Source organism: Moschus berezovskii, chromosome 16 (assembly GCF_049115385.1).
Source record: "Moschus berezovskii isolate FMDL1 chromosome 16, NW_MosBer_1.0, whole genome shotgun sequence".
Lineage (NCBI taxonomy): Eukaryota > Metazoa > Chordata > Mammalia > Artiodactyla > Moschidae > Moschus > Moschus berezovskii.
In genome coordinates, this window is record NC_142475.1 from 81,155,272 (window position 1) to 81,176,473 (window position 21,202).

At 57.7% G+C, this 21,202-nt stretch overlaps 1 protein-coding gene across 1 annotated transcript in view; it reads right to left on the minus strand.

Moving 5' to 3' along the window:
- LOC129538948 (maestro heat-like repeat family member 5) overlaps positions 1-21,202 on the minus strand; it is a 60,367-nt gene that overhangs the window by 22,621 nt on the left and 16,544 nt on the right. Inside the window, exons 7-19 of the mRNA XM_088844481.1 lie at positions 18,637-18,744; positions 18,242-18,358; positions 16,234-16,353; positions 15,113-15,259; positions 14,158-14,280; positions 13,283-13,362; positions 12,962-13,097; positions 11,312-11,407; positions 9,968-10,072; positions 8,329-8,464; positions 7,852-8,024; positions 2,476-2,631; positions 1,420-1,574 (exon numbers count right to left, since the gene is read on the minus strand). Coding sequence (XP_088700607.1) covers positions 1,420-1,574; positions 2,476-2,631; positions 7,852-8,024; positions 8,329-8,464; positions 9,968-10,072; positions 11,312-11,407; positions 12,962-13,097; positions 13,283-13,362; positions 14,158-14,280; positions 15,113-15,259; positions 16,234-16,353; positions 18,242-18,358; positions 18,637-18,744 — 1,652 coding nt within the window. The remainder of the gene's footprint in view (positions 1-1,419; positions 1,575-2,475; positions 2,632-7,851; positions 8,025-8,328; positions 8,465-9,967; positions 10,073-11,311; positions 11,408-12,961; positions 13,098-13,282; positions 13,363-14,157; positions 14,281-15,112; positions 15,260-16,233; positions 16,354-18,241; positions 18,359-18,636; positions 18,745-21,202) is intronic.

Consider the following 21,202-nt stretch of genomic DNA (forward strand, 5'->3'; position numbering starts at 1 on the left):
TAAGGAGGTAGAAGATCTAAACAACAGAATCGATAAAGTAAATCTTTATAGCAAATCCTAGACCTGATAATAGAAAAGAAAAAAAAAAAAACCCTTTCAAGTGCCCATAGAATATTCACAAAAATTGTTTAAAAGATCAGTAAATTACATAAACCAGAAATATTTGGTGACACTCTCTGATCACAATGCAATAAAACTAGACATTGCTAATAAAACAAAAAGTCCCTTCCATATGAAAATTAGAAATCATCCTGGAAACAGGTCCTGGGCTCTGGGAGCTTGTGAGAGTTCTCTTCTGGTGGCTTCCAATTTTTCAGTGGTATGGAAGCAAGGTCGGCGGCCGAGTGTGAGGCGGGGGCACGGGGGGGCAGAGGCGCTGGGGGCTGCGGAGAGGGGAGGGCTCCATGGAGACGTGCGGCTGGGAATTTAGGGGGTGGCGGCACGCTCTTTCCTGCACTTGGCTGCACAGGCGCAGGTGTGGAGTAGACGGAGCCAGGTGAGTTTTGCAAGCTGAGTGTGACGAAGGGGCCCAGGGGCTTGGGGACTGTTCAGGGGGTTACTTTGACACCGGGAGGCAGGTTCTATGCTGGCAAGTAGGGAGGTGAGGACAGGGCGGGGCCATGAGGAGGTGAGCAAGGCAGTGAACGTGAAAGTCCCGGAGGGCAGAGGCTCACTGGTCGGGGGTGGGGGGGGCGGGTACCAGACGGAGTGAGGCGGGAGAGGGGGTCAGGGTAGGGGACAGATGCTTAAAACTGAAGGTGACTGAGCCGAGGCTATGACTGTGGGAGGGGGAGGCTGAGGGGGACGGGAGAGGAGGTCCAGGTCTTGGGGCATCAGGGTGAGCGAAAGATGCTGGCACCCCCAAGATCAAGGCAGCAGGAGTGAGCGAGAGGGAGTCGGCAACCAGGAGGTACAACCTCAAGGTTCCAGGAGTGACCCAGGGCAGCTGTGTGGTGGCTGGGTAAGCAGGTGGTATAGACTGAAGACCTGGGGCTCAGAACTGGGATTTTAGAGATAAGGTACTGTTCTCCAGGCTCAGGGGCCTGGGGACTGTGGTGCCACTGGGGGGTGGGGCCAGGGTGAGGGTCCCTGGAGGAGCAGGAAGGATGGAGAGGGTTTGGTGTTGACAGGGGTCTTGCCGGGAGCACCCAGCATCCCAGGCCCCTCTCCGCCAGGTGATGGGTGGTGGTGGCTGGGCGGGGTGTGTTATGGGGTCACCGAGAGAAGGGACGGTGGTGGTGCCTCCCCAGGGCTGGCCCCAGGAGGGGCACAGTAAATGAACAGGTAAGTGCTCCCTTGGGGCCCCCAGCCCTGTTCATGGGCAAGCAGGAGGGCAGGCAGGGTGCAGAGGTCCTGCCCTCTGCCTGGGGGAGGAAGGGCGGTGGGCACTGGGGCGGGGAGGGAAGGAGGGCTGGGCACCTGTCCAGGGTAATGGAGAAGTCCAGGAAGGTGGCCACCAGCTCGGAGGTGTGGTTCCGGGCCAGCAGGGTGATGGCCTGCAGGGCATTTTCCTTGGCTTGGGGGATGCGGACGAAACAGAGCTGCAGGTGGATGGCACGGCCCAGGCTGGCAACCTGTGTGGGGAGGAAGACTACGGGGAGAGGGCTGGTCCGGGCAGGGGGCCAGGCCCCACCGGGGGAGCCTGAATGGGGAGGGAGGAGCTGCCCTGATGGGCATGGAGCCCCTTCAGGTAGAGTGCTCTCCTGAGGGGGACGCACAGCCCTGCCCTGGGGGCTCTAAGAGGGAGGTCTGACGGGGAAGGTGCTTCTCTGCCCTGGACACGAGTCAGAAGGGGACCCCCGGGCTGATAGGGGGACAAGCATCATCTGCACAACATTTGGGGTCGTCCATGTCTGTCTAAACATTGCCCAATCACTGAAGGTCAGACACACCCAGGGGCTAGAGCCTCTAGCCCCTGTCTTGGGGTTGCGGGGACAGGGTGTCTGCCCTATGTTCAGATGACATTGTGTCCTGGGCATCACTTTGGTACCTACTGCTCTGATGTCTGGCAGGCCCCTCCCCTTCCACTTTCGGGTCTCATTACTCATCCATTCATGCCTGGCTCCAAGAGCACCCCCCCCCCGCCAAGGCATCAGTCATCCTCCATCTGGGAGTCCCCCCAGGGGCCCGCGCTGCCCCTCCTCATCAGTCTGGAGGCAGATCCAGAGCTCCTGGAGGGTCCGGGCTGGGCCTTCCTCCCCCCCACTCCCATCCTATCCCCACTCCATCAGCCCGTGTCTGCCCCAGACCCTGCAAACACCCCCCAGGGCCCCGGGACACCTGTGTGGGCCATTTCATCCTGCATTCACTCACTCACTGGGACCCATCAGAGGGTGGGGTCTGGGTCTCCCCCTCAGGCCCTAGCTTGGGGACTCCGCCTGGGACCCGCAGCTGTAGCCCCTGGGTGCCGATGCTGGGCCCGCCCCCCTGCCCCCTGCCCCATCCTGGCGGTCCCTCCGCGGGAGGCCCCACCACCCTCACAGTCTGCAGCTTGGCCTCGTGCTCCTGGATGACAGTGCGCAGCATGTCGGCGGCCGCCTGCACGCGGAAGGGGCTGGTGGAGCCCAGGCCATCAACGGCCGTCCAGATGAGGTCAGTCAGCTCTGCCCTCTTGAGATACTTCATGATCTCCTGTAGCGGTGGGAGGGAGGTGCCGTCACCATGGTCCCCGGCGCTGGGCACCCGCCTGCTTGGCTGCACTCATACCCCGTCTCAATGCTCCAGGCTCCCCAAGTCTCTAAGCACTGCCAGACGCCTGAGCCCCACGCCTCTGGGGCCCCAACAAGGGCACCCATCTTGCGGTGTGCTCTCCTGCACGTATCTCTGAGCCAGCCACAGCCCAGGGGCAGGAAGAGAGGGTGTGATGACCAGCAGAGGGGCAGGGACACGGCTCCTTCCTCACTCAGACCTCAGGGCTGTTCTGGGACACGCCTGCCCCGGCCAGCCTCATCCCTGCCCTTCCTCTGCCAGGTCCTCAGCTCATCTATTAGCCTCTGCCCAGGTGGCCACTCCCCACTCCCCTCCTTGCAGAGTTTTACCAAGAGCAACTCAACTTCAGATCTTTGAAGGATCTTCAGGGTCACCTTCACCAAGCCCCAGGCCTGGGAAGGCAGATGAGCTGCCCTCATTCACGGCGCCCGGGAGGGCTAGGCAGGGCCAGGCTGGGTCCAGAAGCCAGGGCTCCCATCCCCTAGCAGGGCTTGCCAGGGAGCCCGACTCTGCTTGCTGCCCACATTCTCCTGGGAGGGGGCGTCCAGGGAGGTGGGTCATCTCCCTAGTCCCTGAGCTGCTCTAGGGGGATGAGGGTACTCTCGGGGAATGAAAGGTCGAGGGGTGGGATCCCTGCTCCACAGCCTCAGACCATAGTCTCCAAGAGGGAGAATGCCCAGGTGGAACCTTCAGGAAAGACTTAGAGCAGTGCTGCTCCATATGGTAGCCACCAGCCATACCAAGCTGTTTAAATTTAATTACGAAAAATTCAGGGAATCCCTGGTGATCCAGTGGTTAGGACTCTGTACATTCACCGCCTAGGGTGTAGGATTGGGAACTAAGATCGTGCACGCTATGTGGTGAGCCCATAAAAGAAAATGAAGCAAAATTTAAAACTCAGTTCGTCAATTGCACCAGCTACATTTTTTTCTCTTTTTAATTTGGCTGCACTCGCTCGGCTCGAGGGGTCTTAGTTCCCTGTCCAGGGACTGAGCCGGGGCCCCAGCAGAGAAAGCGTTGAGCTCCAACCTCTGGACACCAGGGAAGTCCCTGCACTGCTGCATTTCAAGAGCTCAGTAGTCACAGAGGGACAGTGGCCACCTATGTGGTGCAGATACAGACACTTCATCCCTCCAGAAAGTTCTGTGGGAAAGCTCTGACTCTGAGCAACTGGTAACCAAAGGAAGACAGAACGCTGGTGGTGGAGTCATGCTTGGGAAGGCTAACTGAACACTAATGCTTGAGAAGATGGTCGGATGGTAAAATGTTCCTGGGCACTTCAGGGCATTTGTTGAGATGTCTGAAAGTCTGTTAGGATGTTTGCATGTACAATAGATATAAAAATACATGAATGTTAGAATAGTCATTATTAACAGAATCTTATTGTTCTAAAATTTTGGTAAACTGTGAGAATGTCAGTTTACCAGTTATCGATTAGGAGGTGAGGATAATTTTAATGGCATATTTGTTCAGTTCAGTTCAGTCCCTCAGTCATGTCCGACTCTTTGCAACCCCATGAACCGGGGCAAGCCAGGCTTCCCTGTCCATCACCAACTCCCAGAGCTTGCTCAAATTCATGTCCATTGAGTCGGTGATGCCATCCAAACATCTTATCCTCTGTCGTCCCCTTCTCCTCCTGCCCTCAATCTTTCCCAGCATCAGGGTCTTTTCTAGTGAGTCAGTTCTTTGCATCACGTGGCCAGAGTCTTGGAGCTTCAACATCAGTCCTTCCAATGAATATTCAGGATTGATTTCCTTTAGGATTGACTGGTTTGATCTCCTTGCTGTTCAAAGGACTCTCAAAGTCTTCTCCAACACCACAGTTCAAAAGCATTAACTGTTCAGCCCTCAGCTTTATTTATGGTCCAACTCTCACATGCATACACGACTACTGGAAAAACCACAGATTTGACTATACGGACCTTTGTCGGTAATGTCTCTGTTTTTTAATATGCTGTCTAGGTTGGTCAGAGCTGTTCTTCCAAGGAGCAAGCATCTCTTAATTTCATGGTTGCAATCACCATCTGCAGTGATTTTGGAGCCCAAGAAAATAAAGTCTGTCACTATTTCCATTGTATCCTCATCTATTTGCCATGAAGCGATGGGACTGGATGCCATGATCTTTGTTTCCTGAATGTTGAGTTTCAAGCCAGCTTTTTCACTCTCCTCTTTCACTTTGATCAAAAGGCTCTTTAGTTCCTCTTCACATTCTGCCATAAGGGTGGTGTCATCTGCATATCTGTGGTTATTGATATTTCTCCCGGCAATCTTGATTCCAGCTTATGCTTCATCCAGTCCAGCATTTCACATGATATACTCTGCATATAAGTTAGATAAGAAAGGTGACAATATACAGCTTTGACGTACTCATTTTCCCAATTTGGAACCAGTCTGTTGTTCCATGTCTGGTTCTAACTGCTGCTTCTTGACCTGCATATGGGCATATTTGTAGCTAAAAGTAACTTTTAGTGTTAGAATATTAGACTACTACGTAAATCTGGTTGATCATTTGTTTTACGATTGTATTTAAAGTTGTTTGCTAAAATGGTAAATTTTGGTTAAAGTTCTAGTATTAGAATGTTTTTGAGGAAATTCAATCTGGAATGATGGTTAAACTCTCAGAATCCCAGAATACTACAATCTCAGTTTTGCTAAGTACTTGTGAATATCTTCTTTTAGCCCAAGGAATGAAAAAATGTGAGCTGGAGGTGGCAGTGATGGTGGTTCTGTGGTGATGGTGTCGGTGGTGGTGGTGGTGGTGGTGGTGATGGTGGTGATGGTAGTGATGGTGGTGGTGATGGTGGTGGTGATGGTGGTGGTGGTGGTGATGGTGGTGGTGATGGTGGTGGTGGTGGTGATGGTGGTGGTGGTGGTGGTGGTGATGGTTGTGTTGATGGTGGTGGTGGTGGTGATGATGGTGGTGGTGGTGGTGATGGTGGTGGTGGTGGTGGTGATGGTGATGGTGGTGATGGTAGTGATGGTGGTGGTGATGGTGGTGGTGGTGGTGATGGTGGTGGTGGTGGTGGTGGTGATGGTGGTGGTGGTGGTGGTGGTGATGATGGTGGTGGTGATGGTGATGGTGATGGTGGTGGTGGTGGTGATGGTTGTGTTGATGGTGGTGGTGGTGGTGATGATGGTGGTGGTGGTGGTGATGGTGGTGGTGGTGGTGGTGATGGTGATGGTGGTGATGGTAGTGATGGTGGTGGTGATGGTGGTGGTGGTGGTGATGGTGGTGGTGGTGGTGGTGGTGATGGTGGTGGTGGTGGTGATGGTGATGATGGTGGTGGTGGTAGTGATGGTGGTAGTGATGGTGGTGGTGATGGTGGTGATGGTGGTGATGGTGGTGGTGGTGGTGATGGTGGTGGTGGTGGTGGTGGTGATGGTGGTGATGGTGGTGGTGATGGTGGTGGTGGTGATGATGGTGGTGATGGTGGTGGTGATGGTTGTGTTGATGGTGGTGATTGTGGTGATGGTGGTGGTGATGGTGGTGGTGATGGTAGGATTGTTGGTGGTGGTAGTGACAGTGGTGGTTGAGGTGGTGGTGAAGGTGGTGATGGCTCATGGTAGCGATGAAGTTATAGTGTTTACAAGACCACGTGGGGAATGCAGGGTAGACTTGGGACAAGAACCCAGGTCTGTTCTCCACCCCAAACCTTCTCAGAACCGCCATCCTTGATCAGCAGACCCTCCCATCCACTCCCCTTTCTGTGCTCTCTCCGTCACTGCTTCCTGTTCAAGGAGAAGCCGAGCTGAGTGCCCCGTCCCTGTGCACTGGGGACCCTGCAGGGTGGGGCAGACTGCTCTTCCCAGGTCCTGGACCCTATGTTCCTAGTCACTCCATCCACCTGAGAGCCCCAGTGCTCCAGGACCCCTTAACCCCTGGGCGCCTCTGAGCTGGCCCCAGGGAACCCTCCCTCCAGCCCTGTCTCTTCCCCTAGTCCAGGTCCTCAGGTGTAAACAGAAGCCCTGCCTGGTTTCCCCATCCTGGCCCTGGACAACTGATGTACTGGCTCCAGGGCTTTAGGCTTTTCCCTATTAACCGTTTCCGGATTGGCCTCAGTGGGCTGACAGTCACTGCAGCTGCAGAGAGCACAGTTCTGGAGTCAGACAGGGCTGGATTCAAAACCCACTGGGCACCTACTAGCCAGGTACTCCCTCTTCATCATTTGGTTCAAGCTGACTCCACTGAACGGGTGTTTACTGAAGCCTGATTCTACCACCAGAGCCTGTGTTGGGCCCAGGTGGGACTCGACTTCTGGCCCGGAGGTCTACTGGGCAGACTGACAGACACACTCCACACAGGAGTCGTCATTAGTCATGGGTTCAACAGCAAGAGGGGCCACCATAGCGGAGACATCATGAACTGACCACTCCAAACATGAGGCTCTAGGAAACTCGGCCAGTCCAGCCAACGCCAGCATCCAGCCCACATCCGGGGTCCCAGCCTCGCTCATCTTCAGAAAAGGCACAGTTCACACAGATATGGACGGTCCCAGAGACTCGGGATCTCACTGAGATGACAAAAGGGAGCCGGGGAGATGCTGGACACCCCAAGCCACTGACTAAGGAGGGCCTGGCTGCGGGAGGTCAGATGACAGCGGAAGAGGGGAGACATGGTATGCCTTCAAAGGAGGAGGGTTTGGCTCTCAGAGGATGGGGAGAAACCCCGGGAAAGTGAGGAAGTCGAGGCTGTATCTGCAGAGGGTCACCGAGAAGGACACCGTTTGGTGCCTCAGAGGATGCCCACCTTGGGAGCTAGCCAGCCAGCACCATCTATTAGGAATTCCTGCTGGCTGGAATTTTGTTGGCATCACTGCCCATTTCACGAGGAAGACTGAGGCGCAGACGGAAGGAGCTTGCTCAAGAGTGCACAGCCGCGAGAGACAGAGCTGGACTCAAGCCTGTGCTGCTGACCCCAGTGTCTATCTCCAGCCCCTGCTCCCCCAGCTCCTCCTTCCCAGGAGACATGGTCCTCCAAACCTCTAGTTAATTACCAGAGATACAGGTGAGATCCTGGCCTCGGTTTTAAACTCACACTCTGGCCTCAGGGGGAACCGCGGCAGAGGGGTAGTGGTAGGGGTCCGAGCAGAGCATGGCCACATCCCCCCACCCAGATCTGCCCAGGATTCTAAAGGCTTTGACCTTGATGACTTGGGAGCCGCCGGACTGTAAGAGATGGTCCTTCAAGGGTGCCACTTTGTAGCGGCTTGGGGGAGCAGCCTTCTGGTCCCTGCTGCTCCAGAGCAGGGGTCCTTCTTTGCTGGCCTGGGGATGGTTCTGGGGGCCCGGTGCTTGCTCCTGCGAAGCTTTTCCTCCTGGTCAGGGGTGGGATGGGGCAGGGGTGAGGGTGGGCAAAGGTGCCTTGGGGTCTAGGGCGGGACCTGCAGTGGGTGGGGTGGGGTCATCTCAAGTCAGGGTCACGCCTCGGTCCAAGTTTAGGGTGGGGAGTCAGTGGGTCTGCAGGTCGTGACAAAGCCATGACTGTGCTGCTGGCTGAGGTCAGAGGCTGGGTCTGGGGGAGGTCTGGGGGGAGCTGGGTTCAGGAGTGCTGGCGTGGGTTGGGCTGAGGCTGTGGCCGTGGTGGGAGCGGGTTCTCCGTGGGGACCCTCAGAGGCTCACCTCTCTGGTGCATGAGGAGCTTGTAGAGAAGGTCCACTCCTTCCAGGCTGAAGCGCCGGGTAGTCTTGTCCGGGTCCTGGCACAGAATCCCCAGCATGCCCACCAGCTGCCCAATTTGTTTCAAGTCCTCTCTGAGCTGTAGCGAGAGTGCAGAGAACCACTTACACAGATCCTAGCAGCCACGCACTCACCCCAGCATGGCTGGCGTCAGAAAGGATCCCTTCAAACTCTATGCAGGGCCGGGATTCAGGTCTGGACAAAACGTTTCTGTTTAGTTGCTCAGTTGTGTCCGACTCTTTTGCGACCCCATGGACTGGAGCCCGCCAGGCTCTTCTGTCCCTGGGATTTCCCAGGCAAGAATACTGAAGTGAGTTGCCATTTCCTTCTCCAGGGAGTTTTCCTGACCCAGGGATCGAACCTGTGTCTCCTGCATTGGCAGGCGATTCTTTACCACTGAGCCACCGGGGAAGCTCCCCAGACAAAATGTTAGGGGTTGCCAAAAAAGCTCAGGACACAAGAGAAAACTATCTTAATGCAATATTTATCGAAACCAAAATGGATGCTAAAAAACCCGTCTGAAAGAGTTTCAAAGTTTTCAATAAAGACAGGATCTGAGCCTGCACGTCCATGACCTTGCCTCACTCACCTCACCCTAATCCCAGCCCTGGTTCCAATAAAGCTTTATTTACAACAACAGGTGGCCAGCCCAAGGGCCACAGTTTGCTGATTTGATTGTTTAAAACATCCCATTAAAATATTTATCTTGCTTGCAGAGTCTTTTGGTGCCTCCACAAGTGTGCCCTAGGCAAGTGCCTGACTTGCCTCTCCCAGACCCAGTCTTATGTTGCAGAAGTTGATTTTGAGTAAGTGGAAGACACGTTGAACCCCTGCAGAGGGGTCCTCCTCACCAAAGGAATGCTGGAGGGGTCTGAACACTGAAAGCTTGCCTTTGGCAAAATGTGCCTGTTTCCCAGCCGCCCACCTGCCTTCATTAGAAAGGCATGCCCGCTGGGCACCAGGCCGAGGAAATAATTTCTCATCTCCCTGTGAGTCTCCCTGAGGAATTGATGCTGATTTTGGCTGATAAATGCAGAACCACTCACTCCCTGAACGCGTGCTGATGCTCACTCAACCCAAGGGCGTTAGTGACAGATGGTGGTTAAGCTGTGATCCGTGAAACGACGGAGATTGTGATGGACGAGGGCAGAGGGACAGTGGCTGCTCCGCACAGAGCTGCCTGCCCTAGTCTGGGGCAGGGCGGCACTTTTAAAGTCTCCCATTGGACACCCGCTGTGTCTCTCCGAGGAGGACTCCTTTCCTCCCATTTCCCTGAGAGACAGGCTCAGGGTGGACAACCTGCCTGAGGCTTCAGTCTGCGTTGGCAAAAGCCCAGTGTCCTGGATCGGGCGTCAGGGAGCCTGGGTTCAGCCTTCATCTGGGAGGCCTTCAGCAGGGGCCCCCCGACTCCCAACCCTGGCTGCATCCTTGTGTGTGAGGAGGAGGAGTGCCTGGCCAGGTCACAGGGGACTCGGGGATCCTGCCTGTCCTGGGGGCAGGGACCCCATGCGCCTTGGCAGGCTCGGGCGGGGGAAGAGCGGCTTGGCGGGTGTGGGCCTGGGGCCGGAGAGACGATACTCACGTCCAGGTGGAGGTTGTGGCTCAGGAATTTGAGGAGGCCCAAGCAGCTGTGGACAGCCCGCTGCCGCTCCTGTGCCTTCTCCGACTGCAGCCAGACGTACAGGTGCTGCAGGTGGTGGGGGCAGGGAGGGGGGCGGCCGCCTGGGATCCCAGCTCCCGACAGGCCCCGCCCCCAGCCCAGACCACACCCTAAGCCACACCCACTCAAGGCCAAGCCACACCCTCGGCTCAGGCCCCTCCCAGTCCCAGCCCCGCGCTGTCCACCACTCATCCTATCAAGCCTTCCTCCTCTCTTTTCACTGCCTCTGCTAATCCCTCTGCTCCAGGCCGGCGTTCCAAGAGGTGTTAATTCTTTCTCTTGTAGCTGACACGCACCTCCTACTGAAAGTCTTTTGAGCCGCCAGGTTCTTAACCTGTTTCTCTGCAATGTATATCTTTCCAGAACAATGCTTTTCTGTGCACACCGTAAAGGCACAGACTTACAAAGAAATTCAAACACATACTGAGACAGGTTGAACACTTCTTAAGCCGCGTTTGAGCCTTTTTGTTACGGGGATGGACGATTCTGCCTCTGGGTGAGGATGAAGTGCTGGGAGATCCTGTGACTCGGTTGTGTCCTGTGACAACGTTTTCTCCTGGCCAGGCTCACACACCCGACCCCGACTTCCATCTGTGCTCCCCAGGTCGGCAGTCCCTGCCGCAGCGGCTCCCCCTCAGCTCCACTGGGCCCCGAGCCTGAGATGGCCTGGCTCCTGCTGACCTAACCTCACTCTGACCCACTGCCGCCAGCTCTGTGCCCACCCCAGGATCCAGCCATGCAGAACCTCCCTCCATTCTCGCCCAGTGTGCTCGCTGGGCTGCTCAGCTTTGCTCCTGTGTGCCCTCTGCCCTGGGGTCCTCTCTGCCCCTCCTCTGCAGAGGCCTGCTAGCCCTGACCTCCACCCTCCCAGCAGAGGCAGCCTCCCCTGTCTGGGCCTCCCCTGACTGTTGGCTTCTCTCCCTCCTATCAGGGAAGGACTCTGGAGGGCACTGACAGAGTGGGAGTGGTAGGCTTGGGAGACGCCCTTGAAGCCGGGAACCTGCTGCAGGGGCTGTCCTCTCAGTGGGAAGGAGGGCAGGTCCCTCCGGGGCAGGGCCATGGCCTCTTTCCTCACCAACTCGCTTTGCTGTGGCCTTCATGGCACACTGGCCATCAGGCTGTGCTCACTGCACCTGCCCGCCCCATTTGTCCTAAACCACAGTGATCCCTAGAGATGGACAGCCCTTGTCTAGACCAGTCCCATGCCCGGCTTAGGCCCTGCGTCCTCTGCCCCCATCCCCTCCCCGCACTGCCCCGCACCCTCACCGACAGCAGGAAGTGCAGCTCCTTGGATGTGGGGTTCTGCATGATGAAGCTCTGCAGCATCTGCTCCAGGGCCTCTATGGTCTCCTTGTAGAGGGTCTGTGTGGGGCGTGGAGCAGGTCAGGGGGCAGCTGAGCCCCAGGGCCGGAGGGAAGGTTGAGGCCTCCTGGGGGGCCTATGTGCATCAGCCTCTCGCTGCCCGCTTCCTGCACGCTCCCCAGGATGGGCTGCACACCAGCGAGCTCACATCATGCCCAGGAAGGGCCCCCCCAGGACCCCCACTGGGCAGCCGTGGAGTATGGGTGGTCTGGAGCCTGCCCCAGGTCACAGGATTCTCAGTGGCGAGAAGATTTACGAGCATGTAACCCGCTCAAGACCTGGCCCGGAAGGCTCTCATGTCTACTTGAATGCTCTGCCATTGCCATCTTGAAATTCTCAAAAAGGTTTAAACAAAGGCCCCCGTTTTCATTTTGCACTGGTTCTGCAAACACAGGAGACCCTCAATCTTGGCCGCTTGGCAAGTCAGGCGTGCCCAGGGAGGGAAGGGCCACAGGGAGTATCCACTGGAGGAGAGCCTTGGGGCGCTGGCCGTCAGCTCCCTGGGGGCCACTTCAGCTCACTGAGCCTGCCTTTGTCACCTGAGAACTGGGCTGGAGCCAGGCCCCTGTCAGGGTGGACGTGGACACAGGGTGAGAGCAAACAGGAAGCCCCAGCCCAGCGCCTGGCTCCCGGCTGCACTCCCTGAGGGTCTGGCTGTGGGGTCATCACCTGGTAACCCGGGCACCTTGGACTCCCACAGGGTTGGATCTAGGCAGACGTCCTGCTTCTGGAGAGCCGCTGCAGTGGTGTCGCCCTGGGTCCAGGGGGCCCCTCACTCTCACCCACACCCAAGCTGCATGTCTGCCGGATCCATCCTGGATTCAGCCTGGGGAAGTGGCCTAAAGAGCCCGGTCCAGAGGCAAAGGGAGGAGATCAGCCCCGCCTCTCCCTCCCGACACCTCCACTTCTCTGAGCTGGTTTCCTCGCTCTCTGGACGGGTTGCTGCTGGGAAGCTGAGCTAACGCAGTTGCTGGGTGGGCCTGGCGCCCGGTGAGTGTTCAGTTAGCACCGGTTGCCGGCCCTTTGCAGTGGGCGGGGCGCCTGGCGGCGGCGGCGCCGCGTGAGGCTGCACGCGCCCCCCGGTGGCGGCTGCCCGCAATGGCAGGCATCTCCCCGCAGTGCGGCTTGCTTGGACAGAGCTTGAGAGGGTGGGCGGCCGGCCAGGGGCGTGGAGCGCACATCCGAGCTCCTTCTTGCAGCCACTAGCGCGGGCAGGACCAGACCAGCTGCAGCGGCGGCGTGGGTGACACTCAGCTGCACGCTGTCAGTGCCGGCAAGAGGCAGGGAGGCTACCCATTCTACGTGCAGAGCGCTGCTTTGCCCACACGCGGGACACCCAGGGTTTCCTTTCAGCCTCAGTGCTAAGAACCATAGCTCTTGGATCATCACCCCCTTTTTACAGGTGGGCTCAGAACAGTTAAACACCCCCAGTCCTGGCCTACGGTGGGAGGTGGGTGCCTCAGTGGCCCCCTCCCAACCCAAGAGCAGTATGCAGGACTTGACATTCTTCCCCAGGGAGCCCCTCCGGAAGGGGTGCAGGTGCCAGGCTCGCACCTGTATGTTGGGCGGCTCCAGAAAGAGGCAGGTGTGCTCCTCCAGGGCCTCCAGCAGCGGCAGGGACATCACGCTGCGGAGGCTGACGGACAGAAGCCGAGATTTCGTCTTCAAGTCCAGCGGTGGCCTCAGCTTACTGTGGCGACAAGGTGGGGAGGGCGGGGGCCTCCGTCAGACGGCCACCTGCCTCCCAGGGTGGCCTGCGCTGGCTCAGGTCCCTAGCCCTGCCCAGGAGGGCCTTGACGCCTGATGTCTCCCACCTCGCTGTCCTGGCTGACAGCGGATGCTGAGCAGGGCACTGTGTGGGGCCAGGGAGCCTACCAGAGACTGATGATGATGCGAATGGTCTGCTGGCGAGTCGGGGTGCACAGCGTGTCCTGCGGCTCCTTCTCCATCAGAAGCTGCAAATCCCGGGCGAGGGCTGAATCTCTCTGCATACCTGGGCCTGTCCCACTTCTAACACCAAGTCTCCTTCCCGCCTAAAGGCCTGGGTGCCCAGCACCCCTCTAACCTGCAAGATTCTGCTTCTGCTCTGGATCCTCACGGGGGGGGGCCTCTGTGATCTGACCCCCCCACGTCCCCCCACCACCTTAGACAATTAGAGCATAGACTTTAGAATCAGATGGATCATGCCTGAATCCTAGCTATCCACACATGAACTCGCATGACCCTGGGCATGCCTCCAAACTGCTCTGAGCTTCGTGTATTCACAAGTAATATGATGCCATTGCCCTTGTGTTAGGTGGGAAGCAAGGCACACAAAGCAGTGTGTCTGGGTCACAGGAGGGGCTCAGAAAATGAGACCGTTATTGTTGTCATTGCTACTGCATAATTATTTATCACTTGTGAGTTTCCTCCACCATCTCACAGGTTTTGCGAGGCCCAAACCCCTAGTAACTAGTGCTGCAAGCTAGGTCAGTATTGGCAGAATGGATGGTGCTGGCCTTCCGGGGTCTCAGCCACATCAGCTGTGTGGTAGATATTCTTGGCCAGCTCAGGGTCACTGTAGGGAGCGAGTCACGTGAGGGCCGTGGATGTGCCTCCAGGTGTGAAAGCCTGTGAAGGGCTTGTCCACGCTCTAGAAGTCCAGCTGGCCCATCTATTCCAATGGTGCCTCTCGTGAGTGCTGCTGTGTGAGGCGGGTGCCTGGTCCATCCCTGGGGAGCCCTTCCCCTGCCCAAGGACCTTGCACTCACCATCAGACACTCGAGGAGCTCGGACACTTGCAAGAACTTGTAGCTTTGGGCACCCTCCTTGCGGCTGATGGCCCCCACCAGCATGAGTATGGCCGTGAGGAAGCTCTGCTTCAGGGTCTCGTCCTGGGGTCAGACAGCAGAGCAAGGGGGCAGGTCGGGGAGTGGGAGTACCAGAGGGAGAGCAGGAGGGCCACTGTCACACATGGCAGCAGGGCTGCTGCTGATGGGGGGACAGCAGAGACCTCCGGCTGGGGCCGCATAGGCCCTGGGATGGGGGGACCCGTGTGATTTTAACAGTGTGAACAGCTGGTGATGCTTAAGTGTCAGAGGTGCCCGTAAGGAGCCCAGTGTCCAGCTTCTCATGATATGTGGCTACCCCAGGTCCAAAGGATCAAGTGTGCAGTGGCCTCACGGGGCTGCCTGGCCCTTCACTGTTCCTGGGGAGCCGGGTCAGGGGACTGTCATCACGGGGCATCCAGTTCCCCCGAGTGAGAACCCAGGGCTTGCTTTCAGGGGGGAGGCGGAGGGCTGGGATCCTCACGAAAACCCATGAAGTGTTAGGTGGGAAGGATGAGGAGGAGGCCAGGCCCACGTTGGGGTGGGGTGGGGAGGTGGGCTCTGGGGCCCTGGGAGGTCTAATCCTGATCCCGCTCTGGTGGGCTCTGGGGCCCTGGGGGATCTAGAATCCTGGCCCTTCTCGGGTGGTCTCCGGGGCCCTGGGGTGTCTAGAATCCTGACCCTTCTCTGGTGGTCTCCAAGGCCCTGGGAGGGCTAATCCTGACCCCACTCAGGTGGGCTCCCGGGCCCTGGGAGGTCTAATCCTGATCCTGCTCTGGTGGGCTCTGGGGCCCTGGAGGATCTAGAATCCTGGCCCTTCTCTGGTGGTCTCCGGGGCCCTGGGAGGTCTAATCCTGACCCTGCTCTGGTGGGCTCTGGGGTGGGCTGGAGGCCGTACCCAGGAGCTGCAGTGAAAGAAGAAGATCATCCGGGACAGGATGTTGTCCACCCACGGGAGAATGTGGGCCCTGGCCTTGTCCGCCATCTGGCCGTAGGCGAGGAGGATGGTGCTGCTCGCCCACTTCCACCGCAGGTCCTCTGAGTTCTGGGCACAGTGGGGTGGGGGCGGGGCAGGTCAGGCACACGGGGGCCCTGCTGAGCCTTCCCCTGGGGGGCGGTGACGGGAGGCACCCCAGGCACTAGCGGGGTCCTGGAGGCAGGGTGGACTTCAGTTTATCTCACAAGGAAAATAGGGGAGATGGGGCTGTCTCCCTGGGGGCGGCGGGCTGGGTCTCGTGGGGTCACTCGGAGGTGTACCCGGGGGTGCTTGTCTCTGCTAGAATGGGCTGGAGTCAGCTCCTCACCCTTCCAGCCTTGGGGTGGCCCTCCCCAGGGGCCCAGGACCTGGCCCCCCTCTGTCCCATCTCAGGCTGCAGGGGCCTGGAGGGCGTGTCTGGACCTAGAGAGACAGTGTTGGGGCACCCGGCGCGTTGGCTCCAGGGGAGAGCCAGAGAGTGGGGGCCCTCGATGCCCCTTGAGGACACTGTGATCCCGCGGTCCGTCAGTGACTAGACCCTCTCTGGGGGTCTGAGCCTCGGGTCCCAGCCGCTGCTCTGCCCCCTGCCAGGTGCAGAACTGCGAGGAGGAGGCCGGGCCTCGGCCGCGGTCCCAGTTCTCACTCATCCCCCCCTTCCTATCCTGGCTCGCCTCCTGGGGTCGCTCCACTGCTTCCGCCTCGGGGGCTCCCCAGGGCTGGCCTCAGGCCCTCGTCTCCTGCTTTGGACGAGGCCCAGAATCAAAGAGCCGCCAACCACCACGCGGCAGGCAGGCAGGCAGCCACGCGGGAGCTGTCCCTGGAGCCCCGGCCGTGTTGGCCTCACAGCTGGGCTCCCTGAGGGGGCACCATCGAGGAGGGGGAAATTGCGGTGCGGGGGCCACGCTGCTGCTGCAGAGGTGGGCCGGAGGCCCGGGGGCGCGGCCCACAGCCTTTCCCCCTAATCGGCCCCAGGAGCCCCCACCCCACGGAGGCCCAGCGTCCCTGTCCGCAGTCCAGGCCTCTGGCCGCCGGAGAGCCAGCACCTTGGGGGAGAAGCTGTTCAGGCTCCACCCGATGCGCGTGCTCTTGCCAAACTGCTCCAGGACAGCCCAGACGTGGTCCAGGTGGCGGGCGGCGGCCATCCCCACGGTGAGCGCGATGCCCTGTGCGGGTGGGGGGCAGGGGTCACTGATGTGGGCTGGTAGGATCTGGCCTACCCCTCACCTGGGTGTGTGGAAACTGAGGCCCAGGGAGGGAGGGAACTTGTCCGAGGGCACAGGGCACCTGCCTCCCACCAGCCTGGGAGGACACACACATCTGAGTCCAGCCTTGTGGGGCGTCTCTTTGTGGGGCTGGAGGCGAGGTGGGGTTGGGGGAGAGGTGACTCTGTGGAGCCCTGCTACTGCTGCCTCCCCACCCCCAGGTTTCAAGCCCCACGCCAGAGCAGGGAATGAGGGTCCAGGTAGAAGGAAAAGGACACAGCTGTGATGGACTCAGGGTGTGACCAGGGTCAGGGCTCAGAGTGTGACCAGGGTAAGGTCTCAGAGTGTGTGACCAGGGTCAGGGCTCTTAGTGGAACCAGTGTCAAGGCTCAGTGTGTTGACCAGGGTCAGGGCTCAGAGTGGGACCAGGGTCAGGGCTCACAGTGTGACCAGGGTCAGGGCTCAGAGTGTGACCTGGGTCAGAGCTCAGAGTGGGACCAGGGTCAGGGCTCAGAGTGGGACCAGGGTAAGGTCTCAGAGTGTGTGACCAGGGTCAGGGTTCTAAGTGGAACCAGTGTCAGGGCTCAGAGTGGGACCAGGGTCAGGGCTCAGAGTGTGTCCTGGGTCAGGGCTCAGTGTGTTGACCAGGGTCAGGACTCAGAGTGGGACCAGGGTCAGGGCTCAGAGTGGGACCAGGGTAAGGTCTCAAGAGTGTGTGACCAGCGTCAGGGTTCTTAGTGGAACCAGTGTCAGGGCTCAGAGTGGGACCAGGGTCAGGGCTCAGAGTGGGACCAGGGTAAGGTCTCAGAGTGTGTGACCAGGGTCAGGGCTCTTAGTGGAACCAGTGTCAGGGCTCAGAGTGGGACCAGGGTCAGGGCTCACAGTGTGACCAGGGTCAGGGCTCAGAGTGTGACCTGGGTCAGGGCTCAGTGTGTTGACCAGGGTCAGGGCTCAAGAGTGGGACCAGGGTCAGGGCTCAAGAGTGGGACCAGGGTCAGGGCTCAAGAGTGGGACCAGGGTCAGGGCTCAGAGTGGGACCAGGGTCAGGGCTCACAGTGTGACCAGGGTCAGGGCTCAGTGTGTTGACCAGGGTCAGGGCTCAGAGTGGGACCAGGGTCAGGGCTCAGAGTGGGACCAGGGTCAGGGCTCAGAGTGTATGACCAGGGTCAGTGCTCAGTGTGTTGACCAGGGTCAGGGCTCAGTGTGTTGACCAGGGTCAGGACTCAGAGTGTGACCAGGGTCAGGGCTCAGAGTGGGACCAGGGTCAGGGCTCAGAGTGTATGACCAGGGTCAGGACTCGGTATGTGACGAGGCTCAGGGCTCAGGGTTTGATCAGGGTCAGGGCTCAGTGTGTTGACCAGGGTCAGGGCCCAGAGTGTGACCAGGGTCAGGGTTCAGAGTGTATGACCAGGGTCAGGGCTCGGTATGTGACGAGGCTCAGGGCTCAGAGTGTATGACCAGGATCAGGACTCAGTATGTGACGAGGCTCAGGGCTCAGAGTGGGACCAGGGTCAGGGCTCAGTGTGTTGACCAGGGTCAGGGCCCAGAGTGGGACCAGGGTCAGGGCTCAGAGTGTATGACCAGGGTCAGGACTCGGTATGTGACGAGGCTCAGGGCTCAGAGTGGGACCAGGGTCAGGGCTCAGAGTTTGACCAGGGTCAGGACTCGGTATGTGATGAGGCTCAGGACTCAGAGTTTGATCAGGGTCAGGGCTCAGTGTGTTGACCAGGGTCACGGCTCAGAGTATGACCAGGGTCAGGGCTCAGGTCAGGGCTCAGTGTGACCAGGCTCAGGCTAAGCCTGTGCTCAGGGTCAGGCAGTTGGCACTGAGTGGCCGCTACAGCCTTACCTCCCTCTGCTTGGGCCACTGGTGGGACGTTTCCAGCAGGGTTTTCAGGTGTGTCCTGACCGCGGTGCCGTTCTCTTCGGCTTGCAGCATCAGCCCATAGTAGATGAACAGGAAGGCCTGGGGAAGCCCTCAGCTTCCTGTCTGAAGCCTGAACCCCTTCTCAGCCCCTGCCCACCGGGCGACCTGCCACTTCCCCCGTGCAGGCCCCTGCACCGCTCTGCTTTGTGACCAGCAATCCCTGGCCTGGTGATGAAGCGTCAAGGGTGTGGCAGCAAGTCCTACCGCCCGGCCCCCGCCCTCTCTTTCTTCTGGGGCCTGGGGCTTGCTCTGGTTGTGGGGCCCATGGACAGAGCGCTGGGCCTGCGCGGTGGGCACCAGGGGTGCGGGTGTCCCACCTTCTCCGGGGACTGCTCCTGCTGTGTCTGGTCAGGCTTGGTGAGTGCCTCCAGCAGCTCCTTGGACCACCCTTCTATGTTCAGAAATGGCACCGACTTGCTGGCCATCTGTGAGCAGACAGGGGTGGGTGTGCAGAGGGTCTCTGTCTCCACCCTGTGAGTCTCCCCCAGTCCGGCCCGCCCCCAACCGCTTGGGGTCCTGACTCCGCTGTCCTTCTCCCCGCTTCCCTCTCCTGAGGCTCCAGGGTCCGCTCTCTGACTTGTTTGCTTGCCCTTGGGGATGAGAAACTCATGCTTCAAGATGCCCCTCCCTGGAGAGTCTCAAGGAGGGGCTGGAAACCAGGAGCCTGACCATGTCCCCAGGGCTGGGCCGGGGTTCGGCTGTCAGAGAGGCCCCGTGGCGTGTCCCCTCAAGGTGGCTGCACCAGAGTGTGGGTGCCTGGGGGGCAAGGTTGGTCTTGTTTGCCCATGGCTGTCTCCCCAGCACCGAAAACAGTGCCCACAGGTAGTTGACACTCTGTCAGTATTTTTGAATGAATGAATGAACCAATGATCTAATAAATGAATGAGAAGTCCCTTCTAAACATAAAGTCCTAAAAGCCCTAACACTGCATCATTTTATGATGATAAATACACAGCCTCTCTATTTTCAGTGTTCCTGGTTTCCACAATACAAGTCGTCTAAGATTTTGATCCTAAGATTCTTTCTGATGGAGAGACTCCTTCTAATTATGCTCCCAACCCAAATACCTTAAAAGAAGAAAAGGCTGGTAAATGTGAAGATAAACATTTCAAGAAGTTTGTTTAGCCAAATCACCATAAATTATGTTGAAAGACACAGTAGTTTTTTTTTCTTTCCGTGATCTGTTGCCAAGAATTAATATCATTGACAAAGAGCACTTTATAAACCAATAAGAAAAAAATGACAATCCACTTAAAAATAGAGATATATAAACTCAACCTTACTAATATTAAGAAATGGAAATTAAGATGATGTATCATTTTGGCCAAGATTGAGAAATAGCAAAAGCTCCACATTTTGGAGGTGATTGAATCACGTTAACGTGCAGGTTTGGGCAATGTTAACTAAAATTTATATCGGAGAAGGCAATGGCAAGCCACTCCAGTACTCTTGCCTAGAAAATCCCATGGATGGAGGAGCCTGGTAGGTTGTAGTCCGTGGGGTCGCTAAGGGTCGGACACGACTGAGAGACTTCACTATTTTATGCATCCATTTCCCCAACTAATTCCGTTTCTGGGGATCTACCCTAAAGGAGCACTGCTGCTGCTGCTGCTAAGTCACTTCAGTCGTGTCTGACTCTGTGTGACCCCATAGACGGCAGCCCACCAGGGTCCCCTGTCTCTGGGATTCTCCAGGCACTAGCAGGGCCATACTCGGAGACAAGGGCGCCCTCTGCAGGCAGGACCGTCTGCACCCCCTCTGGTGATGCACCCTTGGACCTGGAAATGGAAACTGCTCTAGCCTAGGGCTTCCCTTGTGGCTCAGATGGTAAAGAATCTGCCTACAATGCAGGAGATCTGAGCCCTATCACTGGGTCGGGAAGATCCCCTAGAGAAGGGAATGACTACCCACTCCAGTACTCTTGCCTGGAAATTCCTATGGACAGAGGAGCCTGGCGGGCTACGGTCCATGGGGTCGCAAAGAGTGGGACATGACTGAGTGACTAATGCTTTCACTGCACATTAGCCATCTCCACTCCTCCAGCGCTTCCCAGGTGGTGCTGGCGGTAAAGAACCAGCCCGCCAATGCAGGAAGCATGAGATGCAGGTTTGATCCCTGGGTCAGGAAGATCCCCTGAAGGGCATGGCAACCTACACCTTGTTGCCTGGAGAATCCCATGGACAGAGGAGGTTGGTGGGCTACAGTTCATAGGGCCGCAGAGAGTCAGATACATGACTGAAGCGGTTTAGCATGCACACACAACAGGGCAGAATCTAGAGGAGCCTGTCTGCCCCGGTCGTGCCCCACACCTGGTCCATTTGCTGGGGTGCAGCAGGACCTGGGCGGCTCTCCCACATGCCCACAGGACAGGTGTCTGCTGAATGCCCAGGGAACCCTAGCCTCCTGGAAGCTCCTAATTTCTCCAGAAGCACCAGGGGCTTCTGTCCCCTCCCCCAAACCTTCGGTGTCTCTTTTTTGTTCATGGCAGCATGTTCCAGCATTTGGGGCCAAAGTGGAGCCCAAACTGCTACAACACTGTTTATGGGAATTAGTGTGAATTCTGCATGTTTCTATAGCAGAGATAGTCATCTATCTGATTCTGCATCAGTCCTAGACCCTGCTAAGAATGTTTACAGAATATATAAGGTGGGCCCCATATTTCTTTTTGTATTTTGAAATATTATGAAATTTGAACCACATCTGTTTCCAGAATTCTCTTTAAAGCTTTAAATATTTTAATATTGCGGTCTTTTTGACTTACAGTGAGACACAGGTATCATCACTGTGCAGTGCAATGAATTTTGACAAACGTACGTGTGTCTCAGCTCAGTGCAGTCGCTCAGTCGTGTCCGACTCTTTGTGACCCGGTGGACTGCAGCATGC